Source organism: Camelus bactrianus, chromosome 1 (assembly GCF_048773025.1).
Source record: "Camelus bactrianus isolate YW-2024 breed Bactrian camel chromosome 1, ASM4877302v1, whole genome shotgun sequence".
Classification (NCBI taxonomy): domain Eukaryota; kingdom Metazoa; phylum Chordata; class Mammalia; order Artiodactyla; family Camelidae; genus Camelus; species Camelus bactrianus.
In genome coordinates, this window is record NC_133539.1 from 57929524 (window position 1) to 57954902 (window position 25379).

General features: G+C 36.2%; 1 protein-coding gene and 1 non-coding gene across 2 annotated transcripts; both read right to left on the minus strand.

Annotated features, from left to right (window-relative positions):
* Nucleotides 1-1815: 1815 nt before the first annotated feature.
* On the minus strand, nt 1816-24825 carry MIX23 (mitochondrial matrix import factor 23). Its single transcript, XM_010970895.3, has 5 exons — nt 24709-24825; nt 15443-15568; nt 10412-10558; nt 4599-4658; nt 1816-2128 (listed from the first exon to the last, which is right to left on the minus strand). Exons 1-5 carry the CDS (start codon nt 24757-24759, stop codon nt 2078-2080), a joined length of 435 nt encoding a protein of 144 aa, XP_010969197.1. The 5' UTR covers nt 24760-24825; the 3' UTR covers nt 1816-2077.
* On the minus strand, nt 23922-23993 carry TRNAS-AGA (transfer RNA serine (anticodon AGA)). The gene has a single exon. It is a non-coding gene; the product is annotated as a tRNA-Ser (tRNA).
* Nucleotides 24826-25379: the final 554 nt, after the last annotated feature.

Here is a 25379-nt window from a genome sequence, read left to right on the forward strand (position 1 = left end):
ATTTACAAATGGATTATTATCCCTGTTTCCTCTATGACCACCTTCTGTCCTGCCGAGGAAGGGCCAAACTCATCTCTGAACTTTCTGCACAGTTTCTTCTCTTTTTGGCTAAATCCTACCTATCTTTCAAGCAACAGAATCAACAAGTTGCTGAAAGGCAGCAATTACATGCAAGACACTATTTCAGCAAGCAAATCCACTTTCAAAAGCAAGGCACCATCCTTTTCTTCACATTGGTGGCTTTAAATGCCATTCACCACAAACTAAACATACTAATATTCATTTATACTAAAAGTTACTCCATACTGTCATTATTGCACATTTAAAAAAATAATATGGCACACTGGAAAGACTCAGGCGTCCTGCTAACATGAATTAGCCAGTGTATTTTAGTGAAACTGAAATTCTGGAAAGGCTGTTATGAATACTTTCCAAGGATTCCTGAACTATTCATTAATATGTAATTCCTATAGAAAATCTTTTTCACCACTGGCACTAGGATCTTCCTTCTTGCTGAAAAGACTAAATTATAATCTCCACAAAAGTAGGTCTTATTTATCAGTATCTCCAATGACAACAGTATCTGACCCACAGTAAATGCTCAATGTTGTTTTTTGAAACGAGCACTTTATACCTTTACCGCTCATTTTCAAGTGCCTAATCTGATGGTCAATGTACTGAACAAATACATAGCCTACCCGTAACCCTGCTGGGTCACTGGAACAGTGCAAGAACCAGGTGACTTGTGTTTAAATTGTGATAGACAGAATTCTAAAATGGGTCTCCAAAATATCCCACTCTAATCCCTCAAACTAAATATAAGACGTTATATCTGTGATGTTACCTGGCAAAAGGGATTTGCAGATATAAAGTTATAATCAGTTAACACTGAGTTAATCAAAAGGAAGATTATTATGGTAAAATACAAACACACAAACCCTTTAGAAGCAGAGTTTGTCTTATAGCAAAGAAGTCAGTCAGATTCCAAGAAGGAGGATTCAGTGCACTGTTGCTAGCTTGGAAAGAAGGGAGCCAAGGTGTCAAAAAGGTGGGTTTCAAAAGGAGCTAAGAGTGGCCCATGACAGCCAGCAAGGAAATGGGGACTTCAGTTCTACGTACCAGAAGGATCTGAACTCTGCCAACAACTGAACGAGCCTGGAAGCAGGTTCTTTCCCTGGAGACTCCAGACAAGAGCACATCCTGGCTACTACTTGATCTCAATCTGTGAGACCCTAGGCAGAGAACTCAGTCAAGTGCTCCTGGCACTCTGACCTACAGAACTGTAAGACAATAAACAGTGGTGGTCTTAAGCTCCTAATTCTGTTAAGCAGCAATAGAAAACAAATAAAATCATTCTGTACTAGAAAGTGCTTTTTCACAAGACCAAATCCTCCAATTACATCAGGTTTTTAACTGATTCATTTGAATACTATTATGTAAGCCCTACTCTGCTTTTCCATTTTCTGAATTTGTTTTACTGCTTTCCTTTTCATTGTCCACGGAAACACTACCTAGGAAAAAATCCTACCCAACATTAGTTTTTTCATATGAAAACAAGGTAAGTTAAGGTACTAAGAAAAAGTTTCTTTGGACAGTATCCAGCCTGTAATACTGCACTTTTACTTAAGAGCAATAAACCTAAAGAGATAAATAGAGAAAATTATCAATGACTCAAAAGGTCTACGTTCATGCCAATAAATCTGTAAGATTCATAAAGGTACAATACAAATCAAATCAGATACTAAAACTGTATTCAAATACTCTTACAAGAACTTAACTGTCTCAACTTGGAAAACAATCAAATAATTCTGTACACTGAGTCAGAAAATTATTTTAATAGTTACAAAACATCTTTTTTTTTTTTTTTTTACAGAATCAGTATAAAACAGCAGTTGATTTCTCCATAATTATGAGAATTATTTATACTTGAGGTCTTGGCTAAGTGGGGCTAAAATCAACAAAAGGTCTTGGACTGTTGGCTCAGAAATCTTCCTAGGAAGCACACCGTGTTGATGTCTGTCATGCTTAGCTCTTATGAGATGACCGGTCCATTTTTTTTTTTTTTTAAAGTATCTTTTTATTCATTCTTTGGAGGCTTGAAGTGAATTCGGCAGCGTTCATTAAACACCTAAGATATTTGAACAGAAACAAGTCATTGAGTCATCCTATACAAATTAGGCCTGGAATTAAATTTGGCATGGTTCAGGTGGATATAACCTTTTTTGTCTCAGGTCAACAGATTTAGGGAACAGAGGAATTTCCTCACTAGTACCAAATGACTTACCAGGTGCTAAGAGCACAGAAGGCCTTGATATACATTTATGACAATTTCAATATTTTAATAAAATTTAAATTATTCAAGGAAAAGATCATTATAAGCTAGCTTGTTTAGTAACTAACAAATATTCTAGTCACTCATTCTGGACATATTTTGGACAGTTAGACAAAAATATCTAAAATAAGTTTAAGATAAAGCTTTTTAAAAATTCTTTTATAATGCAGATTTTATTTAGAGATCTGTCATGCTTTTCTAAAGGAATGCCAGCTCCTTCTCACAAGTAGGCACCCGTACTTGAAGGAAGTGTGTACCTGAAAGGAGACTAGTCTTCTGCAATATTATATAAATTTACATGTTTTGTTCTATTTACCCTGCTTCCTAAAAACTAAACAAACGACATATCATAAGTGTTAAAAGAACATTCTATGATTAAGTCAATATGAGACTGTGTTAAATAAAAATTTTGGTACACCCATTCTATGGAATATAATGCAAAACTAAAAAAGAACAAGGAAGCTCTTTAAGTTCTGATTTGAAAAGCTCTCCAAAATATATTAAGGGAAAAAAAGTGTGGACAATACACTTCCATTTGTCTGATAAAGGATTTCAGAAATGTGTGTGTGTACGCACGTGTATTCACACATACATACATAAAATTTCAAAAGGTACAATATCTGAAAGCATATACTATCCTTTGAGAGGAAAGGGAAAGGAGGTGGCTGAAAGAGAGGGATGAGAGGTAGAATGCTTACTGCAGAACTTTTAATACTTAAAAAAATTTTAAATCATTTGTCTAAAATTTTTAAGTGTCCAAATTTTTAAAAATTTAAAATAATTCTCCCAGTTTACCCTCATGCTTCATTGATGTAAGAACAAACCATTTTAAGGTAAAAAACAAAAACAAAAAAAACTCAAAAACCAAGCCATGTTAGCTAATGTGGACTATTATAAAAACAAAAGAATAATCTACATAGGGAACTTTCAAGGTGCTGGTATTATTCAATTTCTTAAGCTGGGTGGTAGACATGTATTCATTTTATTAATACTCTTTAAATTCTACATGTTCCATGCTCTTTGGCATGTGTATTTCCCAATTAAAAGAAAACATGTAGAAATTACACAGACTCTCTTCCAACTCCTTTGTCTTATGGCTCCCAGCCTTGATATGTCCCTGACATTCCCAGTGCTCAGACCAAAGGAGGCTTTAGATTAGTGACCCTGACATACTGGTTGGGACAATATATTCAACTTGGCCGAACCTCAACAAATCCTTTTTCCAAATGACTTCCCAACCATTTTACTGGCACCATGGCCACATTTTCTTCTTTTTAAAACAAAGAGCCTTATTTTCTGTGGAGTGGATGGAGCAGATTTTCTTTTAAACAAGCATCAAATCTAAAAAGGCTTCACTCTTCCCAGTACATTTTACATACAACAACCTCTGCACTGGAGTTCCCAAACCAGATGTTCACTGTACCCATCCCCATCCCACCCCAAGAGTAAATATTATCTCACCAGAGAATGTAAGTGGACAAATGTTGCCAAAGTCTTTCAAGGAGCAAACACCTTATCATGTAGGTGGATAGAGCAGGAATTGAAAATCTTGGCAAAGAGGATAGGATAAAGAAATGTAATAAAGCAAAGAAAATCAATTTGTATTTTGTAATTTATTCATGGCTCTGCAAGTTGGTATGTTTCAGTTTTTGGTTCAGTTAACCTCTCTCTGGGTTCAGCCCCATTCCATTGGTTAATTTCAAAGGATAAAATAAAATTTCCAGTTCATTCTTTCAGATTTAATAGATCTTGCCCTTTGGAAACCCTTGAAGTTTTAGAGAGGGTATACAGATACACCCAGTAAAGCTCCATACCAAAAATGTTTCATGATCAGATATGTTCGAAAACAAGCAACTGTGAAAGGTAGCTACTGATAATGGAAAGTTATGGAAAGTAACTGACCTCGGAAGGGTTAATTTAAACAAATAACCTGGTTGAAGGTTCTGAGTTAACATGTAATAACTCTAAATACCAAATAACTCATAATTACTATTAGGAAACATACAGAATGTCTTCAGTTCTGTTACCATGACGATCATACAATTCTACCATGACCGTAAAGCTAATGTTTATAAGATGGCTCTATTTGGATGCTAACTGCAGCCCTCCACCCCCTCAAAAGTTAAAACTTTAAGCTGCTTGTAAATAAAGGCTCTTTATTCTTCTTAAGAGCCCAAGGCACTCCTTACTCCCCACTTCCCTCCGTTTCCCTTTGCCAGTTCTGTTTCCCTCCTAGTTCTCTCCAAGAAGCAACATTATTTTATACCTTCCAGCTCCTGTCATTTACTACTTCTTCAACATTCAGTTCTGACTGCATCCATTTCAACTGCAAGAAAGAAAAAAAAAATGAAGTTATGAAAATTTAAAGAATTAAAACCGAATTCTGTAATGTTTTCCTAAGAAAACCAGTTGCAGCTCCTGCATTCTTTGTTAATGGTAATGCCTAGGCCAGATTTTGAAACCTTCTTTGACATAACTATTCTCCTCATATTTAATCAATTACTAAATCTTATAAAGCCAAGGTTCTCAAGCTTTGCTGCATATTCTAATTACCTTGAGAGCTTAAAAAAAAAACTCAAATGCTACTCAAAGATAGTTCACAGAAGAAACAGAAATGGCCAATAAACATATTCATAAATGCACAATCTTACTCACGTATAAAGAAATGAAAATTAAATCATAATGACAATAATTTTTAAAAATGAATAAGTCTGATAAGGCCAATAAAACCTAGTATTAGGGAGAGCACAGGAAAAGATAAACTCACACACATTTTTAGTAGGAGTATAAACTGTTGCAACTTCAATGGAGGACAATATGGTAACACTTTTCAAAAACGTAGGTTCATATGTCCTTGAACTGAATAATTCCAGTTCTAGTTATTGATCCTCATACAGATTTGCAAAGGTAGCACAGAGGAACAAACAAACAAAAGGACAAGGAGGTGGCAATCTGATTTGAATACAGGAAAAAGAAACAGGAAGAAAAACAAGAGAAGGGGAATATGTAAGGCCCAAGTGATCTAGAAACGGATGAATTTTCCACACCTTAACCACACAACCAGAGGTCTGAGGCTAAAAATGCTGAAGTCTTTCTAACTTTCTTTTTAACTGCCAATCCAATTACTTCATTAAAAAAAAAAAAAAAGTAGCCAATTCTATTGCCAGGCCCAGAAGGCAGGGCCCATCATACTCCTAGTCGCCTCTGGTAAGAGAGGCTTGAAAGGAAAGAAGCTAGTTAGTTCCAGAAGGAGGACTGGAAAATATTCAGTAAAATTAGGAGAAAAAAGCATGAACTACATACAGACTGAGGCAGCCAAGAGGTTAAAAGCAGGATGATTTCCTCAGGCCAAAGCCAAGACTCACTCAGGATATTTGGGAACAAAATACCAGAGAGCTAGACAAGACCTGAGCAACCATGAATTGTCAAAGAACCAAAGAACTTAACCATAAATTAGGAGCACAGCTCAGGCTGGAGGTTTGAGACATGCATATGTAACACTAATAAGTCTGGACTTGGTACTGATCCAACACTCCTTGTTGGATCAGTACACAGGACTGAAACCAAGAACAAGGGGAATGAGTGAATTTCTGACATGCTGTGGAACAGTAGCAAGCCTGAGGAAGCCTGTCTATAACACCTCAACCACAGTTTCAGATCTTAATCAGCTATATAGAACAGAAATCATCTTAAGGCTTTACTGCTCTGTCAGAGCCTGGACTTTCTGCCAAAGAAGAAACAGCTTAAAAGAACAGTGTCGCAACATGCTACTAAGACAGTCTTCAAAATTGCTCTCAAATATGTAAAGGGATGTCATGTAGAAATGGGTTTCAACTTACCCTGTATAGCTCCAGAGAAAAGATTAAGGATCAGCACGTGTTACAGGGAGACAGATTTTCACAATAAACAAGAAAATCTTTGAACAATTACAACTGTCCAAAAAGAGAATGTAATGCCACTGAAGACTGTGAATCCTCCCAACCCCCTTAAGTAGTGGTTAAACAAAAGGTGGAAACCTCTGCTTGAGGGGATACTGTAAAGAGGATTAATGTAACAAATATAAAGTCCTAGACAGAGACTCAAAAAAGGAAAGAAACTGCTACTTTGTATCAGTCAATATGCTAGCTCTTATATTAATCTTCACAAAAAAAACCCCCAAGAAGTTATTAAGTATCAATTCCATTTTATAAACTGAAAATCAGAAGTTTCAAAGCAATAAATTTACAAGGTTAGAAAACCACTAAGTGGTAGATGGTATTTATTTCTTTAGAACTATCTTTATAATCCATGTTTTATTTATTCTTGAACACTGCAGATATCATAGCCAGCTTCTAAAACAATTTCAGTGCCACCAACCAAACACTATCTTTGAGATGGTTGTTTTTGAGGCTCTGGGTCTTAAACAGGTGAACCTCTTCTCAAAGGCCACTAACAGGTGACAGCTGTTATATAGTTCCAGCAGAAATGTGCTTTTTCTGAGTTAAGGATTCAGGTAAAGAACTGGGAACTTTCAGACTGGCATCACTGTATATAAATAAATCATGTTCACTAAAGTAATCAGCATTTGACTATTAGCCCCAACTTAATATAAAAACGCTGACTGAATCCAGAATCAGAAGAGATACGTTAAAGTCTTAGTTCCACCACTTACTAGCTTGTGGCTTTGGGGATGTTAGTTAGTATCTCTGAGTCTGTTTCCACACATAGAAAATGAAGAGGTAGAGCTGGAACATCTCTAAGAGCTATTTCTTTCTGGTTCCATAATCTTCATAGCAAACTTGAAAAAAAAAAATTCAAGTTCCTTTATTTGCTTAAGTACCATTCATGGTTACCCTCTATGCTGGTCCTACGCAGTATCAGGCTAGAAAGCTACCTTCATAACTCACTGCCTGGTTGGTAAAAGTCCTCCTTGCAGTGGTCACCCTGGTGATTTTCTCTGGGCTCTAAAGGCATATGGCTAGAACTGAGGGCAGACAAATTGTGACACATCACTCTGTGCTTTCTGAACTTTGTTCTCTGCTAACAAGAGTCACTCTAATCTTTGGCTTAATTTGCAAATAGTGATTCTTCAGTTTCTGATGTAACAGCCCTGCCCTGCAGTTTCCTTTGTCAGTATTTCAACAGTTTATTAAAATACAAAATCCAAAAATAATTAAGATTTTTAACCAGCTTTTTATAAATTATCTACGCGCCTTCACAAACACTGAGGATAGGTTAAGATGATTATGGCCTAAGTTCACTGTCTAAAGAGCCCACCACTGGCTGATGAATGAGCAGGTATGGAAGACAGGGCTGAAGCAGTCATCATGAACAAGGAGAACAGTAAAGACAGTGGATGAACCCTGTATCCAGCAAGACATACTGCATCAGTGGTATGACTCCAAGTGCACACACTCACTTGTATGTAGATAGAGAACAAAGGCTTGAGAGAGACGGCAAGGTCCCTTTTTCAAAGTCTGGCTACATCTACTAAACAAAGGGCAAACTTCACAGCTTGTGCAGTATGAAAATGATTCCATCACATACTGGATGTTCAGGCACCTGACACACAAGGATCAGTAAGTCACCTATTGTGCCATCTTACAGTACAGACATGATTTTAATAACTCTACAGTGTTCATGTAAGCAAAAGCCCCTGTTCTTAGGAAATAACCAACATATGTAGGGGTAAAAGAGTACTATGTGTCCAACATACTTTCAAAATGGTTAGGGAAAAAAATGTGTATAAGGGGTGGGAAGGAAGACAGGGAAAGAGGGAGGGGAGGATGGAAGGGGCAGGGAAGGTGTAGAGAATGAATTATAAAGCAGGTGGGGCAAAATGTAAACAAGTGAATATAGGTAAAGGGTACATGAGAGTTCCTTGTACTATTCTTGCAACTTTTCTGTAACTTTGAAATTATTGTCAGAATTAAAAGTTATCCTTTAAGCACCCCTCCCAAAGAGACAGCAATAAAATTCACGTACTAAAATATGGTATACATTTCAACTGTTTTCTTTTTTTGATGCCACACTTAAAACTTTTAAAGAAACAGCTCTGCTTCACTAACTCTGAGGTCTACATCCCATCTCCATTACAGCTGACTTTAAAATAAGGCCTCCTCTGACATTTCACTCAGTGGACACCTGCTGTTTTCTTAAAAGGGAAAACTATAGGGACGTGAGCTAAAGTGGAAACAAAGGAGGATCTGAAAAGAGCCAAAACCCCATAGCACCTTCTCCACAGCAAAGAAATAAATATAATGAGGCTCTGGCACATCTGGTTATATTTAAACAGCTACATATTTATGGCTGAAGAGGGTAATATCCTGAAGTTTAATATCTGTATTACATTTCAGCAGATTTCTATAGATGGAACCAGAGGTAAACATTTCAAAATGTAAATATATTTTTTAAATGTTTCTGGCTTAAAAACTAAAACATTAGACAAAACACTGTAAAATGCCTAGAAGAAAATATAGGGAAAACATCCTCTGACATAAATCTTAACAATGTTCTCATAGGGCAGTCTACCCAGGCAATAGAAATAAAAGTAAAAATTAATGGGACCTAACTAAACTTAAAAGCTTCTGCATAGCAAAAGAAACTATAAACAAAATGAAAAGACAACCTATGGAATGGGAGAAAATATTTGCAAATGATGCGACTAACAAGGGCTTCATTTCCAGAATATACAAACAGCTCATACAACTCAGTAACAAAAGCCAAACAACCCAATCAAAAAATGAGCAGAGGACCAATAAACATTTCTCCAAAGAAGACATACAAATGGCCAAAAGGCACATGAAAAGATGCTCAATATCACTAATTATCAGAGAAATGCAAATCAAAACTACAATGAGGTTATCACCTCACACCGGTCAGATGGTCAGAATGGCCATCATTAAAAGTCCACAAACAATACATGCTGGCGAGGCTGTGGAGAAAAGGGAACCCTCCTACATTGTTGGGAATGTAGTTTGCTGCAACCATTATGGAAAACAGTATGGAGAATCCTTAAAAAACTAAAAACAGACTTACTACATGATCCAGCAATCCCACTCCTGGGCATATATCCAGAGGGAACTCTAATTCGAAAAGATACATGCACCCCAATGTCCACAGCAGCACTATTTACAATAGCCAAGACATGCAAACAACCTAAATGTCCATCGAAAGATGACTGGATAAAGAAGTTGTAGTATATTTATACAATGGAATACCACTCAGCCATAAAAAAGAATAAAATAATACCATTTGCAGCAACATGGATGGACTTGAAGACTGTCATACTAAGTGAAGTAAGCCAGAAAGAGAAAGAAAAATACCATATGATATCACTCAATATGTGGAATCTAAAAAAATGACACAAATGAACTTATTTACAAAACAGAAAGAGACTCACAGACATAGAAAACAAACTTCTGGTTACCAGAGGGGAAAAGGGGGAGGGGAAGGATAAATTGGGAGTTTGGGATTTGCAGATACTAACTACTATATATAAAATAGGTAAACAACAAGGTCCTACTGTAGCATAGGGAACTATATTCAATAACTTGTGGTAGCTTATTAGGAAAAATAATATGAAAAGGAATATATATATATGTATAACTAAATCACTATGCCGTATACCAGAATACAACATTGTAAACTGACTATACTTCAATTTTAAAAAAAGAGGTTTTTCTCAAGTCAAGTCTCAAAACATAGATATAAATATAATTTCCCTAGATTTTCTGATGTGGTGTTAGTCTATATTAATCTTTTTATTTTTAACTATAAAGTATATAAAGGAATAGAAATAAAATATGATTCCATGTTTCTTTTAGCTAAAGCTGCTACACTACATATATCCATGAAATGTACATTAATTTACCAATTAGTATCACAATATAATAAAATAAAGCCCACTAAAAAATTTAGTATTTAATCTCCTGGTTGTACTGTGTTAAATAACCTTTCTCTAAATTTTTCATATTAAAAACTTGTACATCAACTATACTTCAACAAAATTATTTTTAATTAAAAAAAAACCCACTGCCTATATTTTGAAGGTAAAGTTTGGAAACCTTACTTCAGAAATGTAAATCTTGTTCAACTTACCTTTGTCTGTTCTTTTCTAAGTTGCTTTAATAATGTTAAATCATCCAAATTCTTTTCTCTCTCTTCTCGGAGGTGTCTTACTACTGATGAGGTCTGAGCTATACAGTTTTTTATGACTCTATCCCTACTGGCATGAGCTGCCATCAACTAAAAGAACAAAGCAATGAAAAGAGAAAAATCACACCAATTTGTCACATTTCAGTGTTTTAAAAAAAATTCTTATTTTTTGTTATGTTATACTTCCTAAAACAATTTTTAAAAAATTGAATCATTTAATCTAAGGAAGAAAAGGCCAGTGCTGAATCAGCTAATCACCTAAAAACAGATTAAAGGCATGGCTGTGAGGATGGAAGAGGTCCAGCTGATTGCCCACTCGATTTGTTCCTCCCCCTGCACTCCCCACACTGGGCTTTTTTTCAGTCTCCTTTCCCTACTTCCCTTTCTTTCCCCATTATTCCACCCAAGTGTTACTCTACCAGACACCTACCTTCACACACCTGCTGGGCCACTTCCTATTGCTATATTTTTGTCCTTTTTTTCCCAGGCCTCATGTTGTCACCAAGTGCAAAAAATGATAAAGTGAATAAAGAAAAACAAAGAATGCTACATTTACCAATGTAAGACAAAGCCCTTTTTAAGATTTTAAAGTTTAAGTATCAATTATGAAAAATTGTGTATGAAGGAAAGCTAACTAACTGGGTCCATCAACTGTGTGTGCTGGCTGAAAGTAAGGGTGCCTGATGGGCAATTCTTTATTAGCCTTCATCTAGCAATCACCATTATAATTACTGGTGCATAAGTAACAGTGGTTCACCTCCTTCTAAAACGTAAGTGTTGACTTGCTCCATTTAACCAGGTTATATCATTCCTTCTTCCCTCTGAAGAGAGAATACCCTAATGCTATGCTGCTGATAGTGGTAATAGGGATATCTAACCATTATACATATATCTTACATAAAATATAGGGCTAACAACCATTCTATAAGCATCCTTCATAAGTTATATGGAATACATCTCTTAAATGATCATACTGGGGACTCTGTGGTTGAGAACTACTGGTCTAATACACACCAGGAAAGAATAAACCTTTTGCATTTCTAGAAGGCAACACTAAAAGTGCATTAATTATAAACCTTATCCTTGTGAAGAAAGGGAATTAAACTGCCTAACAGACATTAATGCCACCTAGGAAACCTCTAGTATGCTAATTTTTCATTGTAACATTTAGATTCACAAGGACAGCCTCAAGGCCCACATACATTGGCTAATATGCTGCTTCTGTTACTTATTAACTCCTTCAGGTATAATTACAGAAGATTAAAGGAGCCATTGAGCCAATAGCCAAACTGGAACTATTCTTTCCAAAATAAGAACCATCCTCAGAGTTAAGAAGCTCTCCTTGCAGCTGTGTGAGACTGGCTAAATAATTAGCATTTCCAGGCTTCAGTTTCCTCTTTTGTAAAATTATGATTTATGACTATATAGTTGTTAATATCCTTTCCACCTCTAACATTTAGAGGCAACATGACTCAAGACTTAGATGCCGGATGCTATTTAATTACTTTGATATTTTGTCTAATCCCCCAGCAACTGGTAAAATAACATTAGCACTAACTAGAAGTCTATCACAATATTCTCATTTTTCTATCTGTATTTTAAAATCAAATTCAAATTGTGTGCATTTTATTAAAATGTTCAAAATTTTTCTTTCAGTCTCTCACCAGTTTCCTTACTTGATTGAGCTTTCCTCCACTATTCCCCTCTTTAACTTGGTTCCTTCCCCACTGATACACTTCTGGGTGCAGACTACCCTCCTACCCTCACCTGCTTACTTTTCCTTCAGATGAGCCCCACCAAAAACCCACTCCCAGGTGAACAGGAGTTACTGGGCAAATCATCTTTTACTCAGTATTATCAATTATTTTGGCCTGGTTTTCATGACTATCCAATAATATTCAAAATTAAGAGCATATGCAAGAGGAATATGCATGGACATCTGTACATGTATGTCAAAGAAGTAAGGACACTTGACAGCTAGTGACAGACTTGGTGAGAAAAATATAATACCAAACCAGGCTCATTAGCTCATTAGCATCAGATGCTTGAGGATCTGGTCACATGATAATTATTTCTGGTACATAAAGTGCTTTATCAAAGGAACTGAGATCAAATTTATTAAGGAACTCAGTAAGGTAAAAAGCATGTTCTTTGGTTAGCAGACAAAAATCCTGAACAATAACCATATCATAGCCATTCTTTCTTTGACCTGGGGTAAACAATTGTGAAATGGAGACATCTAGGGTGGGGCAGGAGAATGATTCAAAACTAGTCCAAAGTGGGTATTATCTAGGTTTTATTTTATTTTTACCAGAACTTTGAGAACTTCTGGTAGTCGAATTTTCACCAACTATTTTTTAATCATTTTAAAACAATGCTTTTTGCCTTTAAGGGAAGTATAATGTCAACAGTTTTACTGGTTATAGGTTTGTTTTTTTTAAAATATTTTTCTTTCTAGAACAAAGGTTGATTCTAAATTAATTCTAAATTCTAATTTTCCAAACATTATTTGTTTTAGAATCCTGACAATGACCCTTGGTATGAAAAACATTTAAGGGGTAGGGTATAGCACAGTAGTAAAAGTACACGCCTAGCATGCATGGCATGGTCCTGGGTTCAATCTCCAGTACCTCCATTAAAAATGAATAAATAAATAAACCAAACTACCCCCGACAAAAAAGCTTTTAAAAAATTGCATATTACTATGTTGTATACTTGAAACATACAATATTGTACTTCAACTATCTCAATTGAAAAATAAAAGTTAATGAGTTTTTATCATGGCATTTTTTTGTATGTTTTAAATCTTCCTCCAGAACTGACAAAAAGATGTAAGGAGAAACATACTATTTAAACATATATTCCTAGAGTTTATTATATTAAAGAAACAGCTTTAAGAATTACTCCAGTATAACTGAAAAACTGTGCTCTACACTGGAATTTGATACATTATAAAATGACTATAACTCAATAAAAAAAAGTTTAAAAAAAAAGAATTATTCCAAATCAATCACTGACACCAATAATTTTGCATTTGTAAACCATTGTTCCAAGTTCACAGACTTTTTAATTGTTCAGTATTGACTGTTATGTTTACCTTGAGAATAAACAATAAACAATGTAAAGCCAAAAAAACTCATAGATTAAAGGAAATATGCTCTAATAAGGGGATCTCACTAAAATTATCTTATTTTTACTAAGAGTATACTTTTAAGATTTGGAATTTCTAAAATTAGTGCTTTATAATAACTTTGCTGATGTTCTCCTATGAAGAAGTATTTATCATTAGAGAGTGCAAATACACCTTCATTGGCTATAAAAGGGACTAAAGTAAGGCAGGATGACTGTAAACAACCTGGACGCTTCACAGAGTTCCACATCTTAACTGAGACAGTATTTACAGGAACTCAGTGGTACTTATTAGCATGGACCCTCTGCTACAGGCCTAAGCCCTGAAGCAAAGATACTTGATAAACAATCCTTTACATGTCTTTATTGTTGTTAGATCCCTCTAGGATACAGAGAAAAATCCAGACACATACACAAGAATATCCAAAATAGAAAGGATCCAAATTTAGTATGCAAGTTTATCCTGGTCCACCAAAGAGATAAGAAATAATAACAGCAACAATAGAAGCAGCAAGCATTTATATGTAAAACACATAGTGCACCACTTTGTATTAACTCATTTAATCCTCTAACTACCCTATGAACTAGGTACTATTCTGACACTATTTTACAAATCAGGAAGCTGAGGCAGAGGTTATGTAACATGCTCAAGGTCACTCAGCTAGGAAGTAGCAGAGGTGGGACTTAATCTAGACCTGGAATTCATGTTGTTAATCACTACACTCTAAACCTCTAGGTTAATAAAACGGTTGTAAATGGAAATGATTGAGTAGTTTATAGAGATTATATGGGTCAGTGAGGACGATCACTAAAGTGATTACAAACTACTAGTTCTTCAGACAGAGCTACAAAGAAACTAAGTGAACTGTCAAACCTCAAAAGAAAGTAGGCCCTGGAAATGTGCTCTCTACTTCTAACACTAGAGTCTGTCTACTCAGTAAAGCCCACAATCTTGCAATTTTTGAAGCCGTAAGAATTACCTGACCACTTAATAACACAACATACTTTCATACAAAAGCAGACAGGATATTAACAGTTAATGCTTTGAATTTAACTGACAAATAAATAAGTTTATCCAAAACTGACTTTTTTTTTTTTATAATTGAGAAATGGACTTTAGGTTTAAGTAATACCTTCTTTACAAGACTATGAATCCAAACACTAATCTTGTGACAGAGCCTAAAAAAAGCAAATCGTCACTTGAATATTAGCTACTAAGTTAATGAAAAAATCTAAGTAAACTATAAAAAACAGGTAGCTACATCATTATTTCTTTTTTGCTTTTGGAAATTAGAGAGAAATAAAGGAAATCTTTAAGAGGCAATTAAAAAATATATACTTGAGAAACCAAAGCCTCAGGAAAGGACAGGTTATCTGTGGCTTTTCCTTCACTCCTGCCAAATGCTTCTTTTCCCCTTTCTCATGAGTGAGGGAAGATGTAGAAAGTGTGAAGAGTTTTAATTCTTCCTTATTATCAGCTGTCTGGCTTCTTAGGATTGATTTATTCAAAGCCTTTGCTCTTGTTCCACTGTTTTACATGACTGTTTCACTCTCTCCTTCATTCTTTGGTGCATAAGGTTTCCTTAAGTGAAAGGCTGCCCACAAGGTGGGGAAAACAGCTGCTCTAATTCCTTAGAACCATCTCTTTCCAGACTTGTAATCACACATTTTCTTTAGTTTGTAGAAACCAGATCAAAACTTATAGACACCCTCACGTATGGGCAAGAAAACACGAAGAAGTCATTCTTTTATCCACAGTTTAATTATATGTCAATTGATTTCTTATTTTGCCTGCGAAGAAAGGCATAATGGAAGCAATATATAAGACTCGAAAGACACACTTACAGACTCATAAAGTTGTTTACAGGTTTGGCTGGCATCAATTTTCCCTGCAAAGGAAGCTGTTGGAACTGTAGTGTTTAATTCATGTACTATTCTGTCATCAATCGTCCTCATCACTTTGAGTAATTCCTATATATATTAAAAAAAAAAAAAAAAAGAATAACTTGAATGGAAAGTTAAGTGGTAAAAAAGAAGCATTTAAGCAAAATAAAATAAAATAGAGCTCTTGGATATGTTACAACCCTGTAAATTAGGAGTGGGGAAACCACGCTATATATAATGCAACCACTGGAAAATCTTTATTACAAGAATGATAGGTAAGTTATGTCATAGTAATTCTAACAACTGGCACAGCTGTTTCCTTGGCCCAAATGTGATAATCTTAAGGGTAAAGATTGTTTCATTCATTTCCAAACCCCATTTGTTGGCACAGGGTGATCTTTCCATCTCCAGTATACAGTCAATATATGATTCTACTGAACCTGATTATCTCAAATTGTCCCAAACAATCCAGCATAATTCTTGCTCTATTCCCTCTTTGTCTATCATTCTAAAATATGATGCTAGAGAACTTCTGGAAAGATATACAAGAAACTACCAGAAGCGATTAACTTGCAGAAATTAATCTATATGTTTATAGGCTTTTTGTTTTTTAGTTTTTTACTACAATTGTGTGTTATTTTTGTAACAGAAATAAATAAAGTATGCTGCCAGAAAAGGAATCAAATCTCTTTGTGGCTTTCTTGTTCATAGAACAAGTAGAAATTAGTTTTACCTTTTCTCAGTAACCCAAGTACCTATTTCCCAAGGATCTCTTCCCCCTAAAAAAGGCTCCAACTCTCAAAAAGCCAACCAAAAGAAAAATAATGCCTAAACAGCAGGGGACTTTCTGACTCTGATGAGTGTATCAACACAGCACAGTCCCTCCTTCACAAATTTTGATGACGGTCATTTTGTTCACTTGTCACTGGAGAAAGGCTGGGCATCAGCTACCTTCTGATAATATAAGTTCCAGAAAAGGTTTCTAGCAGTATGCCCTTCTCTTTCTTTTTTAATCCCTGTCCCCAACCTCACCCTGGCCCCCACCTCATCCCAGACCCACAAAACAAAACACAATCACTGAACAATCATCAAGAAAATAAAAGTGTATAATCCTAGGTTTATACTTATTAAAAACATCCAACAAGTTAACATTCAATATTAACATGTATTAAAAGCACCTGTACTTTATCTTCTCTCTCCCTCTATATACCAACCTATTTCTTTCCTTTGCCAAACTTAAATTCATGACTGAAACCAACTCCATCATTTTCTTCATCCATTTGTTAAAACAAACTTTTATTGTGATTAAAGTATTATACAATCATTTTGGAAAACACAGAAAAAATTTAAAGAAAATAAAAATCATCCATAATTAACCATCATGTCCCTTTTGTTTTTTCTATACAAATTATGAATATTTTTATAAGACTGAGGTATTACATAACATTTAAAGGTCTACTTTATGAAATTATACCATGAGATTTTGCCCATGTTACTAAAAATACCTTTTAGATATTTTTAATAGTTGCATAAATATTTTATTCTGTGGAGGAATCACAACTTATCTGGTCACTTTCCCCATAATGAACAGTTAGGTGTTTCCAATTGTAATGACCATTCAGGCCATTCAGTCTCAGTCTGCAGCCTAGATTCTATTACTATCAGGCTACTAATCTAATTAGTAACTGAATGGCCTTTTCAAGATATCAATCTAGAAATAAAACAGCTTGTAGAAGGCTCATAATTTAGACTCACAAAAACAGGCAAACATCAGAACTAAAACTAACTTCACTATCTTACCCTCTTCTTGTATCTTTCTATTTTTATCAATAGTATCACCATTCTGTGTAAACTGGAATTGTTAGGGATAATCTCAACATATTCACTAAGCAATCATCACTTTTAAATAATATTTTATGCACAGTAGAGGATATATAATATCAACAAGTGGCAAATTCCAAACAAATGGTGGCAGCTCTATTTAGAGAGCCAAGAAAGGTAAGTTGCAGACAGGTACCCTCAATGCCAACTTTACCTCCTACAACTTGCCTATTAAAACAGAAACAAAAAACTTTTAAAATATTTCTCTTATTTCCCACTGTCTAAATTGAACTGATCCTCTGAGACCAAGGTTTAAGTTATACCTTTTAGATGGAGATTTCCTTGGCTGAGAGCCCTCAACAATCTGTCTTCTTTAAACATTTGCAGCAGTAGAGAGTACCAGAGTTCATTCATTAACTCACTATTCATTCAAAAAATATTTACTAATGTCTAGTACACTTTAGGCACCATTTTAAACACCAGGGCTACAGTGGTGAATAGAATAGAAAAAGTTCTTGCTCTTATGGAGCAAAATTCTCATAGGGGGAGAGAGACAATAAACAAGTACCCCAATAAACAAGATATTTTTAGTACTGAAAAGTACTGCAAAAAAGAAAACTGTGGTAATGGGATAAAGAGTGACTAGTGGGGCGGAGGGGCCAATACTTCATATAGTGCAGTCAAGAAAGGCCTCTCCTAGGACGCAGTAATTGAGCTGAGATCTGAATGAGATAAATAAGCCCACTAAGAGGATACCTGGGGGAACAAGTCAAAAATTACGAGGCAAGAAAAAACTTGTGGGTGTTTGAAGAACTAAAAGGGCTGGGAGTAAATAAGAGAAAAAGTGGTGAGATCAGAGTTGAAGATGGACAACAGAGACCACAGAAACAATTAAGAATTCTGTTCTAAAGGCAACAGGGTTTTAGGCAAGGGAATGATGTAACAATTAATTTTTCAAAAGATAACTTTAGCTGCTATGTGGAGAATGAATTAGAGAGGAGAATGTAAACAGGGTGACCATTCAGCAGACTACTATGGTGGGCGAAGCAAGAGAGAAAGATAGTTTAGGAGGCAGCAGTAGAATCAGGGGGAGGAAGTTGGATTCAGGATATATTTTGAAGATAGAGCTTAGAATGAATTGCTGATGAACTGGTGATGGGAGATGATAAAGGAAATAGGAGGACTTTTAAGGTGTGAGACCTGAGGATGTTAGTGCCATTAACTAATGGTGGGGAAAGAGGGGTGGATGAAAAGACCTGGAAGAAGTGGGAAGATCAAGAGTTCTATTCTGACTCAGGATATTTTATGATACTTAGGATTATTGTTAATTGTATGTGATACTGGTATTGTGTTTAAAATTGTAATCTTTTAGAAATAAAGACTGAAACATTTACAGAAAAAAAGATCTATCTAGAATGTGCTTCAAAATAATCTTGTTAGGATGGGGAAAGTGGTAGTATACAAATGAAACAAGAGTGGCCATGAACTGATTTTGGAGCTGAGGGATGGGTACACAAGGATTCATGGTATTCTTTACCCTTTTGTGTAGTCTGAAATTTTGCATAACAAAAAGTTCTATTTTGAACATGTTAAGTTTGAGATGTCTGTTAGATATGAGCAGAAGAGTTAAGTAGAAAGGTGAATATACCAGTCTGACACTGAAACAGGCTTAAGTTATATTAACAAATTAATGTTATTTAAAGCCATGAAACAAGAAGAGATCACTGAGGGAGATTGTAGGGAATAAAGGGGGTCAACAATCAAGAAGGAACTCTAGCATCTAAAACCACAAGAGAAAGACTGATGTCACAAAAGGAGAAAGGTTTCAAGGGGGCAACTGTCAACTGTGTTGAATGTTACTAGGAAGTCAAGAAAGATGTTGACAGAAATGACTTTTAGATTTAGCAGAGCGGAAATCATGGGTGATCTTGACAAGAGTCATTTAAATAAAGTGTTTAATGGACTGAAAAGTTAATGTGGCTTAAGTATGAAGAGTAAGAGAAAGCATGGTGTAAAATTAGGCCCACCATTGTAGGTCACTTTACAGGACTTTAGTCTTTTTCATGAGAACAGAAAAACCAATGAAGTGTTTTAAGTACAGTGGAGTTACATGATCAGATTTGTATTCTGAAATGATTGCTTAGGTTAAAGTACTCAAGTATGGAAAATGGATTAGAGAGGAACAAGAGTAGATGCAAAGAGATTATTAGGAGACTGATTCAGCAATCCAGGTGAAAGATTATATATCTTGACATTTCCTAGAGCTTTTATTTACTTTGAACTTTAACCAGTTTTGACTCTGCTCATTAGCTATATAGCCAAGTTTCCCTCCAATAAAACAATTTAGACATACTGTTAAGTTCTTTAAACAGTAATGGGAATTTATCAGCATTAACTAGGTAATGAATTAATCAATTTCATAGTCTTACCAATGGAACCTACAATTGTGAATTTTCAAATATATCATTTCTCTGTGTGCTAAAGAATCATCAATACACGGCCTAAAGCTTGGCTTTTAATATGGTAGACATGCCATATGAGGTTATTTTAATTAAAATTAAATGAAATTTAAAATTTAGTTTTGCAGTTGTTCCTAGCTACATTTCAAGTGCCCAAGAGCCACATGTTGCTAGTGGCTGTCATACTGGGTAGCACAAATTTCCACCATCACAGGAAGTTCTACTGGACAGTATTAAACTCAAGATAATACATTGACAATCTCTAAACTGATAATGTACTTGTTCAGGAATTGCTGAGAACTGTAAGCTTTCTTAAATGTCACAGGAAAGATATCAGAAAAGCTAAAGATAAGGGAAAAAAGGGTAAGGCTCAAGGAAGGAATTCCTTGCAAAATCGTAAAAGAAGGAAGAGAACTATAAACCACCTCTCCAGGTACAAATTTCTTTACAGTACAAAAAGTGCCATAGCTCTTAAGGCAACTCCAAGAGGGTCTAGAGAAAAGCTTGGGCAGCCCCACAGACTGAGAGCAGATGAAGGTGAAGGCGGGCACAAAAGTACTGCCATTAAATCATGTGTATCACTCATAAGGAATTACCGACTACCTATCTGATACGTAGCTCCAAAGGCATACATTCTCTCTCACAAATTCACCAAAAAAAACCCAAAAACCAAAAAACAAAAAAACCCCAGAAAACAGCCCTGAACAGATATCATACAATAAACTGCAACACAAGTCCACAGAGATAATAAAGAAATATACACAGTTCAGTGGCTCTTTGAAGACTACAACTTTGTATATGACCCAGAACCCTAATCAGCTTCTAAATGTCAAAGCATAGCAAAAGGTAAGTCTCCAAACTTTCTAGTACCTCCAACTTCCCCTATCTTTCATCCTCCTCAAAACAAGAAGATTCTGATATATTATGAATCTAATTTTAGGCTGACCCTTTAAAATTATGCATTTTATGTATTACCTGTAACTGTGGGGTGAAAATCTCACCCTCTTGGAAGGCAATTTCAGTACTGAAGGACTGACCATATCTAGTAGCAGGGAGGGGTAGAGAAAAGTTTATATTGCCCCTACAATTATACTATATTCCTAAGGTTACTTCCTAGGTAAATTCCTTTTATGATTTTGGGAAGCTTTTAGAGTATACGGAGGGTGGTAAAAGGCCTATTACATTACAGTACAATTAAAATGTACTCCATAGAATGATTTGGAATTTCTTAACCTATCATTTCCTCACTCTCTGCCTGAAGGTACCCAGAAGTAGATCCCATTCACAGGGTGCTCTTTTCAGACAGATATGTTCCTCAAATCCTATTTTTGTAACAATGCTCACACTATGCTTCCCCTAAGCCAGAAATACAGACTTGCTAGCAACTGCCAGAGTCCTCTGCAATCCGCTGCACTCCCAGGTCCGAGAACAGAGAGCAGCTAGGCATGTTGCAAAAGAAACCATCACTGTTGCTAGAAAATAGTCTATTTAGTCTTCACCTAATTACCAAACAACTCAAAATCAATTGTGTGTAAATAAATAAATATTCCTAACAGAAATATCAAGACTAAAACATACTAGGAAGGAATATTTATTTGATTTTGCTCAGGTGATATATGTCATGGGTCTCAGACAGGGTCAGGAAGAAGGGATTTCAGGGTGTCAGAAAGAGGGAAAAAGGCACAGAAACGACGAAACATCATGTGTTCAGGGAAAAGCAGGCCTTTGTGGCTGGACAGCAGAGTTCAAATGTATGTTCGAAGAGGTGGGGGTTGGGGAGAGAGAAATATGTATGAATAAGGGCGGTGGTGAGAGATATAACTAGGTAGAGCCATTCTGGGATTGAATTTTTAAAGGAGGTGTATGCCATGCTAAGTAGTTTTGATCTAGTCATATTATCCTGAAAATAGATGCTTGGTTCAGAGTCTAATACTTAGAAGGTAACAGTATGAAGCCACAGCATTATGGAGATTAGACTGGAGGGGAGATGCATTAGAGAAAGCAAAGACTAAAGATAAGGAGAACTACAGCAAAGCTAACTGCAAAAATGATAGGGCGTGAACAAACTGGCAGTAGAGGTGAGTCTTCCTGAAGTATCTCTTTGATCTTTTCACCCCCTCTGCTCAGAAATGACTCCCTAGCCTCACACTTTGCATTCAAGGCCTTTTATAACCTGGTTCCAATCTTCTGTGTAATCCCAAAGTGCCCTTGTACAAATTCTGAATTCCAGTAATTTCCCCCCAATATATAAAACTTTCTGCCTACATACTGTTCCTTCTACCTGGAATTCCCCTGTTCCTATTCACCTAAGGCCCAAATCAAACTACCATCTCTTGACTTATTTCTCTCTAAACTGTTACAGCATTGTGTTCATATTCTCAGTTATCTTCTACATGTTTTATATCCTGCCCAGTCTCCCCAAATGCCTGGTACCTAGAAGGTATCTGTTATGGACTGAATTGTGTCCCCCTCAAAATTCATATGTTGAAGCCCTAACACCCAATGTGACTATATTTGGAGATAAGGCCTTTAGGGAGGTAATTAAGATTAGACGAGGTCATAAGGGTGGGACCCTAATCCCATAGAATTTTTGTCCTTGTAAAAGGAAGAGATACTAGAGGTCTCTCTCCCTCTGTGCACAAAGAGGTCATGTGAGGACATAATGATGAGGTAGCAACTTACTTTGGGAGAAAAAAAAAAAGGTGGCTTGAGGGATAAATTGATGGATGCATATGTGATTTAGTAAAATAGCAAATCACTGATTGTAGAATCTAGACAGTGGGTACATGAGTGTTCATTGTAAAATTCTTTCAACTTTTCTATAGTGTTTGAACATCTTCTTAATAAAACTGGAAAAAATGTACCTAAACCTTTATAATAAAAAATACATGATTTCCTGTTTCTCTTCCACAGTATTCAGTGCAGTGCTTTTCAAATATTAGGTACTTATATATAAAATGTAATGGTTTCATAGCTCTAAAAATACAGATTTTGCTTAATAATTTGTGAGTATGCCAGTTAACCACAGTTTATAATTTTACAAAATTCATTTAAACCTAAATGTTATATAAAATTTTACACTTTAAAATATTTTTTTACATTTCTATGCCTCCAAGGCAGCAGGGGCAAATACGGTCACACTCATTTACAATGAGGTTAAATGATATGCCAAGGTCAGCTCTGGAAAACCAGATCTTCTGACTTTTAACCCAGGGTATTCGCCATTATAACTTACACATTTGGAAAATTCCTAGATAAACAATCTAAAAACTTCTCCAGGTTTCACTAATGAGACTCATTTTATGATCTTTTAATTTCCATTATCTCTGCAGATGAAATGGTTCTGGAAGACAGGTTAGCTTTTGCCCCACTAACAACGTCTCATCTAACCTTCAAAAGAAAAATCAAAGTGTCCTTTAAGCACTGTTGGATGTTTCAACAGCTAAGAGATCCTTTGAAATTTGGTTTTAGAGATTCAAATAATTATAAGAGATGGAAGCTGTTTCAAATGTTACTTAACATAACCTTATTTTACAGATTCAAAAGTTAATTCTGGAAGGGGATAAGTGATTAGCTCAAGATCCCAAAGCTGTTAATGTCAGTAGTACTAAAACCCAGAACATCTAATTCCCTAACCTGGATTCTTTCTTTAAGACTATCATCCTTCAATTATCTGAGCTCATTAACTCAAGTTAAATCACAGTACTAAAGTGACAAGACCAAGGATACAAATGAACCGGTTAACCTTAAATATTCCGTAAACTTTAGAATCCAACAGTCTTTTTTCCATCTAAGCTTTTTACAAATATTTGTATTTCTTGGGTACTTTGATCACACTTGAAGTCCACTGCTGTTGTGCTGATGATCTAATCTGCACTGCTGATGTGGTGAAGGTGCATATAATGTAAAGATCCCACTTAAATTCCTTTGGCCAGATGATGTTTCTCAAATAATTCAGTCTGTTGAGATTATCTTCAAGAATATCCGTCCCTACAAAACCACTCAAAGCACAAAGCTTACTACAGATAGGTAAATGATACGTGAAATGATTTTTCCGTATCTTTAGTTAAAAATACGTTTGTAAAATCATGATTTTTATTTTTTATTTTTGCAGGGGAAGGAGGGGTAATTAATTTTGTTTGTTTCTTTGTTTGTTTTAATGAAGATACTGGGGATTGAACCCAGGACTTCGTGCATTCTAGGCATATGCTCTACCACTGAGCTATACTCTCCCCAAATCGTGATTTTTAAATTCAACTCTTTATCTAGACTGGAGCACATTTATGCCTACATTGGAACAAACAAACAACTTTGGTCAAAATCCAGACCCCTGTTCTTTAATTCATGGGTTAATAACTCCCCCTAGGCCTCTTGGTGTTTGAATATACAAAGGATACAGCCTTTTTCTTAAATGTTACATTTTCTCTAATGGTTAGGAAGGAGGGTACCAGAGCAGGTACTAGAATTAATTGTCCCTCCAAGGCCCCATCAAAATAGTAAAACTTGTACCAAGTTTGTTTGTTTGTTTAACCAAGTAAATAGACTCTCCCTCACTTTTTTCCTCTACTACAAATGCTAACTTAAAGTATGAAGGGAATGGCAGAGGCTAAGAACTGAGTGCAGGGGATGGCTAAAAGGTTGTTACGAACCCTACCCACCCCGCCCAAAGTCGACTTTACCACCGCGGAACCACCCAGAGTTTCTGGGTACAGTCACTCAAGGCCCGGGAGGCGCAGGGAGGCGCAGGGAGACCATGACCCCAACGGAGCAGCCTCGCTTCCTAAGGCCAAGCCTGCGCCCCCATGACCTCCAACGGCTCGAAAAAGGAGTCTTGGATTGCCCGCTTCTGCCACAGCTGCTCCGCACTCCCTCCCAGGACAGAGCAGGGAACGCGGTTCGGGGGGCAAAAGGAGGGGCACGTCTGCCACATGAGGAAAACCCCATTACCTGGAACTCAGCGAACTCCTCACAGTTCACACCGCCACTGGGCGCCGCCATATTGGACGAGCAAGAGGCCCCCGCCGCGAGCCAATCACCGCGGAGCAAAGGTGCCCGCGGTGCCGCCTAACAAAAAATATTGAGGGGAATCTCAGCGGGAAAGCTGAGCTCAATGCTTGTCTTTTCTCCTGTTCCTCCCCCACATCGAAACTCGTAGCGCTGCTATCCTTCTTTCCATACCTATGCCTTTAACATGTCTTCCTGGAACTGGCCCAGATCGAAGAATGTCAGAATTTGAAGGGATCGTTTTACTTCAATTCCACTTTCTTACAGAAAGGTAAATAATTTTCTGGTCGCACCAACCAGGGCGTTGGAGGAGGAAATCTAAAGTAGAAAGTGAAGCTTTTCTTAATCCTCCCATCCTGTCCCTAAAGCAGACGGTTCTTTGTTCTTTAAGGTTTTGGGCCCACCCAGAAATGTCAAGAAAAAATACTTCTAGCACTGTGGGATAAGGGTTGAAAGGGGTGTTTAGGTGTGGAAATAATGTTTAGTTTTTTTTTTTTTTAATAGGCAAATAGAAGACCAAACAGGAAGGTTATATGTCAATTTTTCGGGTAGCCGTAGAAATACTCCCCAAACCAGTAAGAAGTGAAGGCAACTGGTTACTAGGAACCCAAGTA

What these genes read in the sequence shown, in the direction of transcription:
- MIX23 (XM_010970895.3), bottom strand. Translation starts at nt 24,759, where the DNA reads ATGGCGGCGCCCAGTGGCGGTGTGAACTGTGAGGAGTTCGCTGAGTTC. An exon ending in AGGAGTTCGCTGAGTTCCAG is followed by an intron (nt 15,569 to 24,708) that starts GTAATGGGGTTT and finishes TAATATATATAG; the next exon opens with GAATTACTCAAAGTGATGAG. An exon ending in TAAATGACAGGAGCTGGAAG is followed by an intron (nt 2,129 to 4,598) that starts GTATAAAATAAT and finishes CAAATATCTTAG; the next exon opens with GTGTTTAATGAACGCTGCCG.